The sequence below is a fragment of the Mesoplodon mirus genome (assembly GCF_964341445.2).
Source record: "Mesoplodon mirus genome assembly, chromosome: 16".
NCBI classification, from domain to species: domain Eukaryota; kingdom Metazoa; phylum Chordata; class Mammalia; order Artiodactyla; family Ziphiidae; genus Mesoplodon; species Mesoplodon mirus.
This window is the reverse complement of record NC_138992.1, coordinates 18251241-18270074: the sequence shown is the minus strand read 5'-3', so window position 1 is coordinate 18270074 and position 18834 is coordinate 18251241. Positions and strand designations below refer to the sequence as shown.

Sequence of the window (18834 nt, the reverse complement as noted above, 5' to 3'; positions counted from 1 at the left end):
TATTTTCCCATATAGACCATTACAGAGTATTGAGTAGCATTCCCTGTGCTCTACAGTAGGTCCTTGTTGATTATCTACTTTCTATATAGTAGTGTGTATATGTCACTACTATATATAAAAAAGGCTTGAATTTGAAAGAACTACATCTAACTGACAGAGTGGAGACTTTTCCAAAACTGTCTTCCTTACTTTAGTGGTACGTTAGTTGGAAACAGGAATGAGCAGTGAATCCTGAAGACTTGGTGTTGGGCGGGGAGGTGAGGTTAACTGTGCATGTTTGTTGCTCTTTCTTGAGAGCTAGCTGTTTTCGATGAGAATGAGTGAGTCCTCACATTTGCTCCATATTCCTGTCTATTAGGGCATTCCCGGAGCCCCTGGAGTCCCAGGGATCACAGGAAGCATGGGACCCCAAGGCGCCCTTGGACCACCTGTGAGTATGTGGCTGTAGCCAGTCAGGATGGTTGCCCAGTTATCCCTCTGGTTTATTTATGTGTTTAAATTTACAGCATCTTTTTTGGTCAAAATGTTTTTTTCAGGACTGGGTTCTGTGGGAATCCATAAGGAAAACAGAGAATCTCCTAGGATAAAGATTAAGATCAGACTGTGCATATATCATGGCTAAAGACAAATGGTCCCAACAGGGAATAATCTGCAGCTAAGCTTCTGCTTATATATATTTCCATTGTTTGTTATTCTGTATTTGGCTAAGTCAACTCAATGCCATCTTTACAGGGATTGGGTACAATACTATCTGTTAATTAGGCCTGTCTCCTGAGTGAGAAAAACAAGGCTGGAGGAAGTCAAGGATTAGTGAAAATGGGAAGAGATTTTTCTTTTCTAACTTCTGCGAGAAAGACAGAATTTGCCATTAAAACACACACTCACACATTTGCGAATAGTGGTGTAAATGAAGGCCCAGTGAATGGAACTAATTACCTGCCATTTTTGTGCTTCTAATCTCTTAGGTTGGTGCTTAAATGTGATCAGTGGAGGGGGTATGGGTAGGATGGGCGAGAAACAGATGAGCTTATCTGGGCCTGTTTCCTTGTCTGTAAAATAAGGTTGTTGAATTACAGCCTCCAAAGGCACACTTGGCATCTTCTGCGACTTGCAAATTGTTCCTTCTGTGTGTAATTATTAGTCAGCCTTCTGATATTATCTGCGAGGTACCAAATCTGTATCCATAAACTAAAGCAATTGAGAAGTGTCAATGTATATACATTGCAGATGTGCTAAGGATTCATGGAACAGTGAAATCTGAAGGGTGAGGGTAGGAGAGGTTAATGAAGTAGATTTCTACTCCCTGTTATAACAATTACCACAATCTCAGGGGCTTAAAACAACAAAAATTTATTATCTTACAGTTCTGTAGGTCAGAAGCCTGATATAGTCTCACTGGGTTTTAAAATCAAGGTGTCAGCTTTTTCCTTTCTGGAAGTTCTAGGGGAGAATCTATTTCCTTGCCTTCTCTAGCTTCTAAAGACTTCCCACCGTCCTTGGTTTGTGGCCCACTTTGAAGTCAGCAGTGTTGCATCTCTCTGACCATTTTTCCATAATCATATCTCCCCTGAACATAGCCCAGAAAGTTTCTTTGCTTTGAATGGTGTATGTGATTACATTTGGGCCACCCAGATAATCCTAGATAATCTCCCTACATTACTTCAAGATCCTAACTAAATCACACTTCAAAGTCCTTTTGCCACATAAAGTAATACATTCACAGGTTCTGGGGATTAGGGCATGAACACTTCAGGGGCCTTTTTCTGCCTACCACACTGAAGAAGGCATAACAGAAACATTGGTTCTCATTCAGAAAGAAACTCTCTCCCTCTAGCTACTCAGATAGTCACTCTTTATTCTTGAAACTCATTTCAATAAAATGATTTTGCCCTCAGGGTCCTATTCTAGGCTGTGATTCACATGACACATATGCAGGTATACAAACACACATAAGACATGAACATAAAAAATGCCTCCAGATTTTAGCAAACACATCCTAATTTGCACACTCAAATAAAGCTCTCCTTGGTTGTCATTTTACAAAGCCATATACTTATGGAAGATAGCTACATTGTCATGGCGCAAAACCCTTTTAGATCTCCTCTTTTCATATCAAATTGCTAATGGGTCACAGAAGAAAATTTGATTGCTTTATCGTCACACATCTTTTTCTATTATCTCTGCTACCAGGCTTCAGTCCACTTCCCAAAATGTACTCCAGGGAACAAGAGTTCCAGAATATGTCAGCAGGGCTCAGAGAGCAAGGGGTTCAGGGAAAGGAGTCTCAGAGACAGTGTATACTAAATCTGTTTCTCAGAAAGTCATGACAAATTTTAGGATAGCAAAGACTTTGAGGCACCTTAAGGTGAAACAAAAAACCAAAACACTGGTTTAACTTGGTTAGACAATAAACAAATGTATTTGTACAGTTTCTCTTAACCCAAGCTGGGTTGATCCTAACCACAGAGGGATGGAATGTGACAGGAAAGAACAGGCTCTAGGAGGACTCGGGAGAGAACAGTGGGGTGTGGGAGGAGTAGAGTGAGACATGAAATACATTAGGTAAGTAGGACCTCACCCTGCTTATCTATCTGGCCTTTTGTAGCTCTAGAATAGACTTTAAATATGGGACATAGAAAAATAGCAATACATTTTTTCCTGGAAATAAAACACTTGTTAATAATATTATCTTCTATTGTTATAAATCAACAGAAAAGGGCCAGTGATGGTGGCATTTATATCAGAGACAGTACTGGGTATTCTCTCAAAAGCCAGTTGTTCTCTGAACTGTCCAGCCCAGACTTTTCCCTGTGCTTTGGGCTGGGAGGAGCCATATGCCTGCTGGCTGCCAGACTGGCGTGTCTAGTAAAGTAGGCTCAGTGTCATGGTGTAAAGGCCTTGATTGATTTCCCATGGATGTCTGTCTAGGAAGGCGGGAGGGAAAGAAACCAAGAAAGACACACCGCCCCACTGAAAATAGCAGTGTGTTTCCTATGGTCAGTGCCAGGAAAATGCTTGCTTTCATGAACCCTGCTTTTAGCTGCTGACTTCCCAGGACAGAATGGGCATTAATGCTGTTGCGGTCATAATTCCTACCTGAGGCTTAAGCATAAGCTAAAATATGGTGTCTCCCCTTGCAGGAGAACAGATAGTGATGAAGCACATGGAAGAAGGGACCACGCATTTAGCTTGAAATCAATATAGGTAGAAAGGTCTAGTGCTCCATCATTTAAAGAGCACTGCATTAGAAGTCAGGAAACTTAGGTTCTAGACGTGGCCCTCACATGACCTTAGCTAGCTGTGTGAGCCACATCACTTAAGCAATTTATCTAGCTTCTCAGAATGTCAATTTTCCAATTAATTCATTTAAAAATATTTACTGAGTAGCTACAATATGTACAAGAGACATGAGGGACAAGGGTCCATGAGGGGTAAAAAAGATGACCAAGATATTTTTCCACATTCATGGAAGAGCTAGAGAGAATGATGATTTTTGTTTTATATAAGAAAGTATAATAAAAGTCAGACAGTGAGAAATGCCTTAAAGGAAAGACAAGGAAAGTTCCATTGAGGGAGACAGACAGTCAGAGACAGACATACAGAGGGAGATAACCCCGTGCCCTCAGTTGAGGGTGTGAGGGGAACAGCTCCTGAAAGAGGCTGTGTTTTAATAGGATCTTTCACAGATGGGTGTGATTTCCACCTGCAAAGACATGAAGATGTCATCCTTTAGATGGGGATTGTAATAAAACATAAAGCAAACACAGGGCAACCCTGTCTGTTGTACTTTTAATATTTTTCACCTCTCTTTCTTGCTTCATCACCACTGCCACACTTTAATTTCAAACCCTCTTCATTTCTCACCAAGACTGTCATGAGAAGCTCTAATTGCTTCTCGTGAAATGAAGAGGGTTTGAAATTAAACTGAATTAAGCAGAAGCCCCTTGCCTCTGCTCTAGCTCTGGTCTGTGCATTCTCCAGTTGCCAAAAGATCTTTCTAGTACAGATCTTTCTGTTGTGTCATTTCCTGGCTTCAATCTCCTCAGTGGATCCCTGTCACCAGAGGATAGGGCCCAAATATTCAGCCACGTATACGTAGCCCTTGACGATGGGCCCTTACTTTACCCTCCGACTTGATCTGGCATCATCCTTTCTCTTGGAGGTATGACAACATCCCTTGGAGTTGTCACCCCCAAATTATTTAAAGCTCCCCCAGTATATGCCATCCTGTTTCACACTTTTTTTTTTGCTTTTTGGGGATGCTCTTCCATTTGTCTGGGTTGATTTCTCCACCTGGTGAGCTTCCGGCTATTATCTCTCTTAAACTGTGCACTTCCTGTGTGAGGCCACCCTCATGTCCTCAGGCTGAGAGACTTCATTTCAACTATTGATGTCCATCTCTCCGCGAAAGGAGAGTTCCATGAGGGCAGAAATTTTATCATACTCATGTTCTTATTCCTGGACCCCAGCTCAGTATCATAGAGGGTACTTAATAAGTGCTTGTTAAAAGAAAGAATGAAGGGATGATTGCCTTCCAGTTAGGCTGATGTTCAGGTGAGTATGAGAAGATTATTCTTATAGATTGGGGGTCAGATGTGGGAGACTTTTAGAGCCAAATGAGGGATGTTTTGATTTTGGTTAGCAGACATCTAATATTTGGAGCTTGGACGATGAGATCATTCTTTCCTTCAGCACTAAAATTCTGTGAATCTATGAATGTAGCTTCTGTATTTTCTTTTCTTTACATTTCACGTGTTCCTGAAATTAAAGGAAAATGTGCCACTTTTTCTCGCCTACATGTACAGGGAATGTGTGTTTTCCCTCAAAGCATACTTTGATGGAGTTATGAACCTTAACTCACTCAGGAATTTTTAGTTTGTTTTTGTTTTACTTTGCAAAAATCAAAGAAAAAATGTCAGAGAAGTTGGAATAAAAAATAATGTCTTGCCATTCAGATATATTAACTAAATGGACCTTTCTTGGAGACCGCCTAGGTATGTCCTGCAGCTACTTAGTTACACGCATTGTGAGGCTGAGTTTGAGGAATTTCAGGCCCAGTTAAATACATCCATCCCTATATACCAGAAGGTGCCCACAGCTGATGCTGTCCATTTACCTTATCACTCAGGTTTGCATTGTAGTTTCTTTTTCTTTTTTCTTCTTCTTCTTTTGTTTTTTTGGCTGTGCAGCATGGCATGCAGGATCATAGTTCCCCAACCAGGGATAGAACCTGCATCCCCTGCCATGGAAGCATGGAGTCTTAACCACTGGACCACCAGGGAAGTCCCTGTAGTTTCTTTTTCTAAGTTTCAAGCATTTCAGACAAGACAACTTCATAAATGATAGCTAGCAATGGAAATATCAAAGAATACATTGGTTCAGAAACAAAAATATTCAAGATAAAATAGATTATAAGAAACGACTCAAACAAAATGATAAGTCACTCGAAAAAACCAAAAAACAAACAAAACAAAAATCTAATTCTGAATGACTACTGTGAGGTTTGGGAGATACATGTTTGCTTTTAAAATTATTATTTAATTAGGAAAAATATTATCTTCACTGAAAAAAAACGATTCTGGCTAGCAAGTTTGTTGAGCAGTGTTCTCTTTCATGGCAGCAGTAGTGTGTACTGGGGAGAGTGCAGATTCTGGAGCTTAGCTGATTGGGTTCAGGTCCCAGCTTTTCCATTTTCTTATTGTGTGGCCTTGGGCAAGTTATTCGCCTTCTCAGTACATCACTTCCCTTATATGTAAAATGGAAGTAATATCTCATAGGGTTGTTATAAAGAATAAATAAATTTATCTCATAGGAATCTTACAAGGATTAAATGAGTTCATTTTATAGGGTTGTTATAAGAGTTAAAAGAGTTATTACACCGAGGACAGTGCTTGGAACATGGTAAAATCAGCTTGAGTATTAAACTACTAGTATTTACAAACAGTTTCTTAATATATTAAAAATGTGAAAGAGTTACTTATTTTTGTTTGCTGATTATTGTTTTTGCTTTGTGCCAAATGCTTGCAAAGGAAGTAGGCAGCAGTCCTAGATTTATAATAAATATTTAAATTTAATATTGGACTTAGTTGAATGTTTGAGTGACTCTTTTATGCAAAAAATGGGCTAGGTGGTTTTGGAAACATAAAGTAATATAAGTTATGGTCTCCAGTATTAGAGGTTTTACCATCTACACAGAGAAAAGAGAAATCCATGCAATGAATTGTCGCTATACTACAAAAAAAATTTAGTGTCAGATAGGTGATACTTGAACTAAGTATTGCATTAGAATATTCCTATTGTTGATACCTAATTTATAAGGTATATGCTTAATACCTTTCTAACATTTCAAATGTTTTTATACACTGACTAGACCATGTCTGTGAGAATGAGAAGTTGTAATTTTGATGAGCAGGAAGTGGGGAAGATGGGGCTAAATAACGAGACATAGAATTCGAGGACTTTGACTTTGTTACATGGATGTCTAAGAATCACTGAATGATTTTTGAATAGAGGAAGAGCTGCCATCAATCAAGAGTCACTGAGCTTTCTAAGTTGTATGCTGGTAGTATCTGAGGAGGATGAGACTAGTGGTTGTGTAGAGGATGAACAGGAAGGCAGGGATTTTAGTTAGAGAAGCCAGCTAGAAGGAAGTTGCAAATGCCCTGGTGTGAGATGGTTAGGGTAGCACCTCGGTGGTGGAGTAGAAGAGAGGGATATAAGAGGAATTGCAATGCAAAAAGTGTGCATTACGTGTGTGTATGTGTGTGTAATAAACATGCAAGAGGCAAGGGAAGGGACATTCACAGAAAGATAGACAAGATGCAAAGGCAGAGGGCTATGTACCAAATGAAGGAACAAGATAAAACCCCAGAAAAACAACTAAATGAAGTGGAGATAGGCAACCATCCAGAAAAAGAATTCAGAATAATGATAGTGAAGATGATCCAGGACCTCGGGAAAAGAATGGCGGCAAAGATAGAGAAGATGCAAGAAGTGTTTAACAAAGACCCAGAAGAATTAAAGAACAAACAAACAGAGATGAACAATACAATAACTGAAACGAAAAACACACTAGAAGGAATCAATAGCAGAATAACTGAGGCAGAAGAACAGATAAGTGACCTGGAAGACAGAATGGTGGAATTCACTGCCACAGAACAGAATAAAGAAAAAATAATGAAAAGAAATGAAGACAGCCTAAGAGACCTCTGGGACAACATCAAACGCACCAACATTCATATTATAGGGGTCCCAGAAGGAGAAGAGAGAGAGAGAAAGGGCCCAAGAAAATATTTGAAGAGATTATAGACAAAAACTTCCCTAACGTGGGAAAGAAATAGCCACCCAAGTCCAGGAAGCACAGAGAGTCCTAGGCAGGATAAACCCAAGGAGAAACATGCCGAGACACATAGTAATCAAATATGCAAAAATTAAAGATGAAAAATTATTGAAAGCAGAAAGGGAAAAATGACAAATAACATACAAGGGAACTCCCATAAGGTTAACAGCTGATTTCTCAGCAGAAACTCTACAAGCCAGAAGGGAGTGGCATGACATATTTAAAGTGATGAAAGGGAAGAACCTACAACCAAGATTACTGTACCCGGCAAGGATCTCATTCAGATTCGATGGAGAAATCAAAAGCTTTACAGACAAACAAAAGCTAAGAGAATTCAGCACCACCAAACCAGCTCTACAACAAATGCTAAAGGAACTTCTCTAAGTGGGAAACACAAGAGAAGAAAAGGACCTACAAAGACAAACCCAAAACAATTAAGAAAATGGTAATAGGAACATACATATCAATAATTACCTTAAACGTGAATGGATTAAATGCTCCAACCAAAAGACACAGACTCACTGAATGGATAAAAAAATGAGACCTGTATATATGCTGTCTACGAGAGACCCACTTCCAACCTAGCGACACATACAGACTGAAAGTGAAAGGACGGAAAAAGATATTCCATGCAAATGGAGATCAAAAGAAAGCTGGATTAGCAATTCTTATATCAGACAAAATAGACTTTAAAATAAAGACTATTACAAGAGACAAAGAAGAACACTACATAATGATCAAGAGATCAATTTAAGAAGAAGATATAACAACTGTAAATATTCATGCACCCAACCCAGGAACCCCTCAATATACAACGCAGATGCTAACACCCATAAAAGGGGAAATTGACAGTAACGCAATAATAGTAGGGGACTTAAACACCTCACTGTCACCAATGGACAGCTCATCCAAAATGAAAATAAATAAGGAAACAGAAGTGTTAAATGATACATAAAACAAGATGGACTTAACTGATATTTACAGGACATTCCATCCAAAAACAGCAGAATGCACATTCTTCTCAAGTGCTCATGGAACATTCTCCAGGATAGATCATATCTTGGGTGACAAATCAAGCCTTGGTAATTTTAAGGAAATTGAAATCATATCAAGTATCTTTTCCAACCACAACCCTATGAGACTAGATATCAATTACAGGAAAATGTGTTTGTATCTGTAAGAGATACAAACACATGGAAGCTAAACAACACACTACCTAATAACCAAGAGATCACTGAAGAAATCAAAGAGGAAATCAAAAAATACCTAGAAACAAATCACAATGAAAACACAATGATCCAAAACCTATGGGATGCAGCAAAAGCAGTTCTAGGAGGGAAGTTTATAGCTATACAAGCCTACCTTAAGAAACAAGAAACATCTCAAATAAACAACCTAACTGACACCTAAAGCAATTAGAGAAAGAAGCACAAAAAACCCCCAAAGTTAGCAGATAGAAAGAAATCATAAAGATCAGGTCAGAAATAAATGAAAAAGAAATGAAGGAAACAATAGCACAGATCAATAAAACTAAAAGCTGGTTCTTTGAGAAGATAAACAAAATTGATAAACCATTAGGCAGACTTATCAAGAAAAAAAGGGAGAAGACTCAAATCAGTAGAATTAGACATGAAAAAGGAGAAGTAACAACTGACACTGCAGAAATACAAAGGATCATGAGAGATTACTACAAGCAACAATATGCCAATAAAATTAACAACCTGAAAGAAATGGACAAATTCCTACAAAAGCACAACCTTCTGTGACTGAACCAGGAAGAAATAGAAAATGTGAACAGACCAATCACAAACACTGAAATTGAAACTGTGATTAAAAGTCTTCCAACAAACAAAAGCCCAGGACCAGATGGCATCACAGATGAATTCTATCAAACATTTAGAGAAGAGCTAACACCTATCCTTCTCAAACTATTCCAAAATATAGCAGAGGGAGGAACACTCCCAAACTCATTCTATGAGGCCATCATCAGTCCGATACCAAAACCGGACAAAGATGTCACAAAGAAAGAAAACTACTGGCCAATTATCACTGATGAACATAGCTGCAAAAATCCTCAACAAAATACTAGCAAACAGAATCCAACAGCACATTAAAAGGATCATACATTATGATCAAGTGGGGTTTATCCCAGGAATGCAAGGATTCTTCAATATACGCAAATCAATCAATGTGATATACCATATTAACAAATTGAAGGTGAAAAGCCATATGATCATCTCAGTAGATGCAGAGAAAGCTTTCGACAAAATTCAACACCCATTTATTATAAAAACCCTCCAGAAAGTAGGCATAGAGGGAATGTACGTCAACATAATAAAGGCCATATATGACAAGCCCACAGCCAACATCGTCCTCAATGGTAAAAAAATGAAACCATTTCCACTAAGATCAGGAACAAGACAAGGTTGTCCACTCTCACCACTATTATTCAACATAGTTTTGGGAGTTTTAGCCACAGCAATCAGAGAAGAAAAAGAAATAAAAGGAATCCAAATAGGAAAAGAAGAAGTAAAGCTGTCACTGTTTGCAGATGACGTGATACTATACATAGAGAATCCTAAAGATGTTACCAGAAAACTACTCGAGCTAATCAATGTATTTGGTAAAGTTGCAGGATACAAAATTAATGCACAGAAATCTCTTGCATCCCTATACAGTAATGATGAAAAATCTGAATAAGAAATTAAGGAAACACTCCCATTTACCATTGCAACAAAAAGAATAAAATATCTAGGAATAAACCTACCTAAGGAAACAAAAGAGCTGTATGCAGAAAATTATAAGACACTGATGAAAGAAATTAAAGGTGACACAAACAGATGGAAAGATATACCATGTTCTTGGATTGGAAGAATCAACATTGTGAAAATGACTCTACAGCCCAAAGCAATCTACAGATTCATTGAAATCCCTATCAAATTACCAATGGCTTTTTTTTTTATAGAACTAGAACAAAAACCCTTAAAATTTGTATGGAGACACAAAAGACCCCAAATAGCCAAAGCAGTCTTGAGGGAAAAAAAAAACGGAGCTGGAGGAATCAGGATCCCTGACCTCAGACTCTACTACAAAGCTACAGTAATCAAGACAGTATGGTACTGGCACAAAAGCAGAAACATAGATCAATGGAACAGGATAGGAAGCCCAGAGATAAATCCACACACCTATGGTCAACTAATCTATGACAAAGGAGGCAAGGATATACAATGGGAAAAAGACAGTCTCTTCAATAAGTGGTGCTGGGAAAACTGGACAGCTACATGGAGAAGAATGAAATTAGAACAGTCCCTAACACAAAAATAAACTCAAAATGGATTAGAGACCTAAATGTAAGACCAGACACTATAAATCTCTTAGAGGAAAACATAGGAAGAGCACTCTTTGACATGAATCACAGCAAGATCTTTTTCATCCACCTCCCAGAATAATGGAAATAAAAACAAAAATAAACAAATGGGACCTAATGAAACTTAAAAGCCTTTGCAAAGCAAAGGAAACTACAAACAAAACGAAAAGACAACCCTCAGAATGGGAGAAAATATTTGCAAACGAATCAATGGACAAAGGATTAATCTCCAAAATATATAAACAGTTCATGAAGCTCAATATTAAAAAAAAAATCCAAAAATGGGCAGAAGACCTAAATAGACATTTCTCCAAAGAGGACGTACAGATGGCCAAGATGAACATGAAAAGCTGCTCAACATCACTAATTATTAGAGAAATGCAAATCAAAACTACAATGAGGTATCACCTCATACCAGTTAGAATGGTCATCATCAGAAAATCTACGAACAACAAACACTGGAGAGGGTGTGGAGTAAATGGAACCCTCTTGCACTGTTGATGGGAATGTAAATTGATACAGCCACTATGGAGAAGAGCATGGAGGTTCCTTAAAAAACTAAAAATAGAATTACCATATGACCCAGCAATCCCACTACTGGGCATATACCCAGAGAAAACCATAATTCAAAAAGACACACACACCCCAATGTTCATTGCAGTGCTATTTACAATAGCCAAGTCATGGAAGCAACCTAAATGCCCATCGCCAGACGAATGGATAAAGAAGGTGTGGTACATATATAGAATGGAATATTAGCCATAAAAAGGAACGAAATTGGGTCATTCGTAGACATGTGGATGGATCTACAGACTGTCATACAGAGTGAAGTAAGTCAGAAAGAGAAAAACAAATATCGTATATTAACGCATATATGTGAAACCTAGAAAAATGGTACAGATGAACTGGTTTGCAGGGTAGAAATTGAGACACAGATGTACAGAACAAACGTATGGACACCAAGGGGCGAAAGTGGCAGGGGCGGTGGTGGTGTGATGAATTGGGAGACTGGGATTGATGTATAGACACTAATATGTATAAAATGGATAACTAATAAGAACCTGCTGCATAAAAAAATAAATAAAATAAAATTCAAAAAAAATGGAGGCAAGGGAAGGAAGGGTAAAAGATTAAAAGATATAACCAGTGGTGGGCTTGGGCTGGCTTGTACATGCTTGGGAGAGTAGATTTTGTGCTTCTCTTCCCTTTGAAACCCCATCTTCAGTGACAGCACATTTGTCACTTGTAATCAACCATAGTATAAGCATTTACACTTCTGAAAACAGCAAACGGTACAAGTGAGGGCATTTCATTTTTCCAGAAAGCCAGTTTATCTGCACACCGTGGGGTGAACCCAAAATTTTGAATTTGGATGACTAACTGAATAGAGATTTTGGAGATGATATGAGTTTGATTTGGGGCCTATTGAGATTATAGTAACAACTGGGAACAGTCTGACAATGTGGCAAATTCCATCTATAAGTGGTACTCACTATCCTTTTGATAGAGACTATAAAATGTTCAGTAAATCTGTTATGCTGCCTTGGAGTTGAAACAAAAAGATGAAATTCTTCTGAAGACACATGTTTTGCATTAAACATGTAATTTCATTGCAGAAACACTAAAAACGCCATTGTTTTATCAGTAAAAGTTTTTACAGATATGGTAAAGTTTCCTATGGATCAAAGAGTAGCTAAGCCACAAAACAAAATGATGATTCAGCTGAGAATTCTTGTTAATACAAGCTCGTATTATCAGGAAGACTCAGGGAGAAAGAATTGTTTGCTGTTGTTCTGGATGGAAAGCAGAGTGAGGATGTGGGATTTCACAGATTTCATCTTTTACTTGAACTCTTAAGTTGGAAGATCTTTTCCTTTCTGTGAGAGATAGTCTTTCAAAAATTAAAACAGTTTATCTTTTCAGCAGAGATTTGTGAAATCAATTATGCAGCGTCAGTAAAGTACAATTCAGAGGGTGGTGTTTTGTGCAAAAAGATGTGAATGACTTATTCAGTGACACTATGTTACAAAGCAGTATTGTTGCATGATCCCAATTTTATATTCAAACATATTGTGTCGGTGCCTTCAAAGGCTGGAGGAGTAAAATATTTAAAAGAGCTATCTCTGCTTGATGAGATTACAGGTTGCTGTTTGTTTAACCCTGTTGCTATGTATCTATTTTTGCTGTAGAATTATGAGACCTAATAAAAAATGTTGATACAATAAGAAAAGATACACTATCATGCTTGGCTGAGTCCAGTGTCACAAGTAACTTGACAATTTAAAATTTTACAGGGTGTCCCTGGAGCAAAGGGAGAAAGAGGAGAAAGAGTAAGTATCCTCTGGAGTGTTGATCAGCTGCAGCTGACTGCACACATTTTGTTGCATAAGCCTGATAAAGGATAACCATTTACTATCATGATTACTCATTGCTCTAATACCACTTCTCTTCCCCGTCTCCTCAACTCGCTTGACTGTGAGCACATTTTCAAGTGGAAACCACCCTGTGGGCTAGAAGTCAGGAGTGCTGGCTTCTAGTTGCAGATCTGCTACTATCCAGCTAGGTGACCTTAGGCCATTTCTTTCAGGCTAAAATGGAGAGAATCAAACTCATCTAACTCACAAAGTGGATTTAATGAAGACATAATATAATGGATGTGAAAAGGCTTCAGAAAAGTAAAAGCTCTATTCAAAATGCCAAGCGGTAGATTGAGGCTTGTGTATTTCCAATATGAGAACCAAGGAAGACAAAGGCAGCATGGAGTCAAAGAACTGGCTGTGAAACTTAAATCAGTTTATTTTAGGGGACTTCTATATCCTTTGAGAAATTGCGCCACTGCTCATAAAATTGTGCTGTCGGCTCTAGTAGAAACAGCAGTGACCTTGGGCTCATCCAGTTACCTCTGTGAAAACTTGGGCAGTATGTTTAACTCTGTTCATCTGTAAGATGGATTTAACATCTTTCCTCTGAGTTGCTATTAGTATTAAGTAAGCCACTGGTTGAGAAATTGCTGTATTTTACAAGCTCTAAAGAGTGATAAATAAGGCATTAAATATGTATGGGTTTATCACAAAGCTATTAAATTTTTTAGAATCTGGGGCCAGAAACACTTGAACTTTTTAATTTAATAAAGGCTCTCAGGAACCTTGTACCATGAGTTCCAGATTGCTTATACCTTCTCCGTGTGCACCTACCTGTGTGTCAATCCTACCTGTTGCTAGGAGACAAAGAGCCCAGGTTGGGAACAATAGGTCAAGTCTCATTTCCATCCTGGAAATCCTGCCATTGGCTGGGTTTGTGGCTGAGAGTCAGCAGTCTGCTTTTTTCTCATCCAGGGTGACCTACAGTCTCAAGCCATGGTGAGAGCAGTGGCACATCAGGTGTGCGAACAGCTCATCCAAAGTAAGTGTGTTATAGTTCCAGATGTTTTCTGTTACGCGTCCAAACGGGAATTTGCCTTCGCACAAGCATAAGGACTAAGCTTTGTCTTGTTTCAGAAACATAAGCTTTACAGATGGCCATCACTAACCCATCTAAGTGATCATTACATATTACCCTAGAGTTCTGCATCGATGGTGCAGAGACCAAATTCCTCTCTTTTGTCTGTCCAAAACCTCTCTGTTTGCCCATATAGGTTTAACTTGACTGCCGATATCAAATCTTTTATTTCTTCTTCATCTCTCCAAATAGATAGATTTTTTTCTCAAGTCCTCAGCACTTGAAAGCTGCCAAACTGAGGCATCAGAAGCTACCTTCAAGCCACTAGATTTAAATCCATATCTCTTTCTTACCCATTTCTTTTGGTTAGCCCAAGCCTCTTCCCTTTATTCTTTAAGATTTATACCAAAAAAATGCAGGCACACAAACATACATGCACACATGGGGACAGGCTTCATGTGAACATCTGACATGATACTTGGGCTCTGTGCCAAAAATTACACTGGAACACACTTTATATCACACCTGTCCCATTTCTTCATTTTAAACTTGAACTTTCCCACAGGCCAGTATTTCAGTTACTGATTCATGCTCATTCACTTACATACCAATGCATCTGTGCATTTCTCCCCTGCCCACTGACTTTATATTTTGTCTCAGTAATCTAACCAGAGGGTTACTAGAGTGGGCCCTTCTCTCTGCCAGTCATTTGTTTAGTTCCACAAAGGTCTGGGGCCACATGGAGATGAAATATTCCTCTCAAACCCAGACAGCTCTGGCCTGGCTCTGCTGTCAAGCCCCCTGGTTCTGTAGCATCCACCATCTCCAAGGCCAACATTACCTAAGTGGCTGCCTTAACAGCTTTGAGGTTATATTTTTTTAACCCGGGAAGTTTGGGAGTCCTGTAAGTGTCCAAGAAGGCGCTATTGGCTGGGTCCAAAATTCCATCTGCAGTAGATAAACCCAGATCTCATCCTGCAGAAAGCATGGAGTGAAGGTCTACAGGGACTTGGAAGAGTTTTCATTAAGACGTAAATCTTAGGGCAAACTGAATACAAAGCTACTATCTTCAGATGTAGTAGTAATGCTCCCTATACTTTAACTTTATTTCATTTTGTATTATATTGCCCAAACTAGTGGTTGTGAAAGAGAGAATTTATCGGTTAAATGAAACTACTTAAGTTTAATGCCAAAATAGGATCTCTGAAAATACAATTAATTATAAAAGGGAAACAACATTAAGTAGAATATGTCTGAAGCTAACCTGTACCTTGGATTATTTTGTAAGTTTCTCATTTCAAGTATACACTGTAAATGGGTGGGTAATGATTTTAAGGAAACCTAAGGGTTAAACCCTAATATGACTCACTGACCATAATATAAGGAAGATTTCACAATAGTTGCTATCTTATTCCACTGTAGAATAAAAATCTTATATAAATATGTGATTATTTGAAACATGCCCTAAAAATTGAGAGTCCAAAATCCAGGTTTTCCCATCAGGAATTCTCAGATTCTTGTGAATAACTTCTAGGAAATAGAAACCAGCAGGGGTTATACAAGAGCTGAAACAGGTCTGTAAAATAGGGAGGCCCTGCCTGTCAATGTCATTGTCAGAGGAAAAAAATAGAAGAGATTTTATGCCAGTCTATGAGCAAAACCCAACCCACCCAGAAGCTTTATTTCTGGTACCTCAACCATCTGCCCACACACCACTCCATGTTTCTCTGGGCTTCTTATTTCCTTCCTTAGGCTTCACCTCAGAACTTGATTATCATTTAGCATATAATTCCTCACATGTTCAGTTACCTGGTTTTTAGTCCAGATCTGAATTATGCTAGGAAATGTTATGTGGGAAGCTGTGCGAGGCTGAGGTGATGACAGCTAGAGAAGTATCAATAATAAAGTATGGCCCTTTTATCAAAGGAGGAAGCTGAAAAAGCAGATGTGGAAATGTCTCATCCCACCCAAACATTCATGAACATGCCTACTAATGGCTCCTGAGTCATCAGGAAGCCAGTTCTACTTACAGTCATGGTCCTATGCTTAAGAATGCATTGACTATATCTTAGAAATCATCCCTCTAAAAATGGTTACTATTCTTTATTTAGGGTTGAATGTTTAAAAAGGAATAAATGACAGTCATCTGGAAAGTTCACTTCTTTGGGAAAATGTTATCTCCTGATGATGCTGAAAAATGGGGCATTATGGTGTCAAATACTTTCTCAATCTATACGTCTAATTATTAAAAGACATTCTTCCAGGCACAACTGAGTTAAGGGATTATGGGAGAGAGAGCCAGATTTTTTAAAAAAATAAAGCTATTCAGAGTTTCTGCAGCTGGGACCCAAGTAAAGGTTTCTGCAAAAAGGCTTGGCAATGAAGAAATGAGTTGAAACAGCGCACTTGTCTGGGGATTTCTGAGCAAGAGGGTGGAACAGGCTTTGTGGGTTGGAAAAAAAGACATATGACTTGGGTGGAAATCGCTGGAGAAAGGGGCAGCTGGGTGAGGATTTAGGGGTCAGATAAATGTTGGGGGTGAAGATAAAATTTATGATTTCTGGTCAGTGATGTTTACTGAGATGCTGACGTGAGCTGTGGAATTCCAAACACATGAGATGCGACTTGAATACAATCCAGCTGTTAATATCATCCAAAGTAAAATGCAAAAATTTTTCAGTTGGAAATCAACTTATTTCAGAGGGATGTGCTTCTTCCTATTGGTGGGTGTCTAACAGAATTGTTTGGAACCTTGATAATTAATACCTTCAGTTCTCCCTTTCTATGTGTAAGAGTTCATCGAATGCTTCTTTGTCCTTCGTGTCTCAGGTCATATGGCCAGGTACACAGCCATCCTCAACCAGATTCCCAGCCAGTCAACATCAATCCGGACCATCCAAGGGCCTCCTGGAGAGCCTGGGAGACCAGGCTCACCTGGAACCCCTGGTGAACAAGGACCCCCAGGTGCCCCAGGCTTCCCAGGAAATGCAGGTGTGCCAGGGACCCCAGGAGAACGAGGTAAGCTGGACCACTCCTCTCACTGAGTGCGCTGAAACAAGAGTGTAACAGTGGTGCTTATTCAATGATAAAGTTCCAAATAATGGACCTAAATTAATTCTATTCCATCTATTCTTCAGCTTCTTGTTTATTAATTCCCAATATTGAGAAAATTGAGTAATCTACAAAACATTTATTAAGAGCCATGTCTGCCTTTATGCAAAAGGAGGATCAGAAACTCCAATTCACCTCTAAAAGGCTTTTGAGCTAATGAGAGAAAGAGGTCCCCTCTAGATGGATGAATTAAAAAAATATGCCCATCCAGGTAGAACTACAAAATGATACCCCTCTCTGGACAGATGTAGCATCAAACGTATGTGTCAACTGAAAAAACACACACACACACACGCAACCTAAAAGTTGAGAATTATGTTTTATTTGGCGGACTCACTGAGGACTTAAGCCTGGGATGCAGCCTCTCAGATGGGTCTGAGGAACTGCTCCGAAGAGATGAAGGAGGACCTGGATTTGTAGGAGTTTTGCAACAAAAACCAGGTAGTGGGAACATCAAAAGAGAACTATTAATTAAGGAAAAACAGGCATCTCAAATTAATGAATTCAGCACTTTTCTATGAATGGGAAGATGCAAGAGTCTGGGCTCATTGAAATCATTCCTTTGATATGAACCTTAACTACCTAGAGCCAGTATTCTGTTCTTTTCCATCCTGAATCTCCTCAGGGTGCACTGTTGGGGGCAGCCGTAGTGGCTGCTCGCTTGATGGACACAACATCTTTTGTTTGCTGATATGGCAAGCAGCATTCTTTGTCCCCATGTGTCATGGCAAGTAGAGAGCTCACTTCCTAGGTCTGGTACATTTTTTGTGCAGTTCCCATACCAGGCAATGGTCAACCTTGAGGTAAAGCATGAGTCATATCAACATATGATTTACATGTGCTTATGTAGACCATGCCAATTCTAAACTTCAAATTAAATACTGTTTGTGGCTCATCTTCCTATAACAGGAGACAGTATTTTATTTAATAGTTCCATGGGCCAATGTTTAATTTTTCCTACTAAAGTTTCTTTCAAATAGAGATCCTATTTAGCCTTTTCTTCTACCCTTTACAGGTCTTAGCAGTGTTGTGTAATACAATAATGGACTCTTTTGATTGAATTTCACCCTATTCTGTAATTGGCCAAGATCTCCCACTCCAGAAGCAGATCAGATCAAAGAGAGGTGGGAAAATGGGGTTACGTATCAGCCACAAAGAAAGTGATAGGAAAAGAGATAACCAATAAAAGTATTTTCTAGGACACAATCTTATGGAATGTAGATTGGGAGAAAAGCTAACTAGTACCTATCTGCTCTTGTGAGTCATATTGCTTTAATGAGATATGTAGGATATACTCCTTTGATCAAATTTGAGATGTAAAATGCAGATTATCAAGATAATATCTCACATTTATTCTTGATCCATGCCAACAGGCCATGTGCATTTCTGCCTTTGCACTTTTGGACACTTTGTTCTTCCCCCTTTGGAAACATCCTTTCCTTTCCCTGCCTTACGTGAATCTTACACTTAGTTCAAGGCTCAGCTTAACCCCTGTCTCATGCATGACGTTTTTGTTGATTGTTGTAGACCAACAGATGTCTCCACCCCCTGAATACCTGATGCTCTGACCGTCTCTCCC

The 18834-nt window shown here is 38.9% G+C and overlaps 1 protein-coding gene across 1 annotated transcript in view; it reads left to right on the top strand.

The window, feature by feature from the left end:
- The window catches only part of COL14A1 (collagen type XIV alpha 1 chain), a 229571-nt gene that overhangs the window by 187364 nt on the left and 23373 nt on the right, over positions 1 to 18834 (top strand). Inside the window, exons 42-45 of the mRNA XM_082601195.1 lie at positions 359 to 430; positions 13001 to 13036; positions 14042 to 14108; positions 16974 to 17162. Coding sequence (XP_082457321.1) covers positions 359 to 430; positions 13001 to 13036; positions 14042 to 14108; positions 16974 to 17162 — 364 coding nt within the window. The remainder of the gene's footprint in view (positions 1 to 358; positions 431 to 13000; positions 13037 to 14041; positions 14109 to 16973; positions 17163 to 18834) is intronic.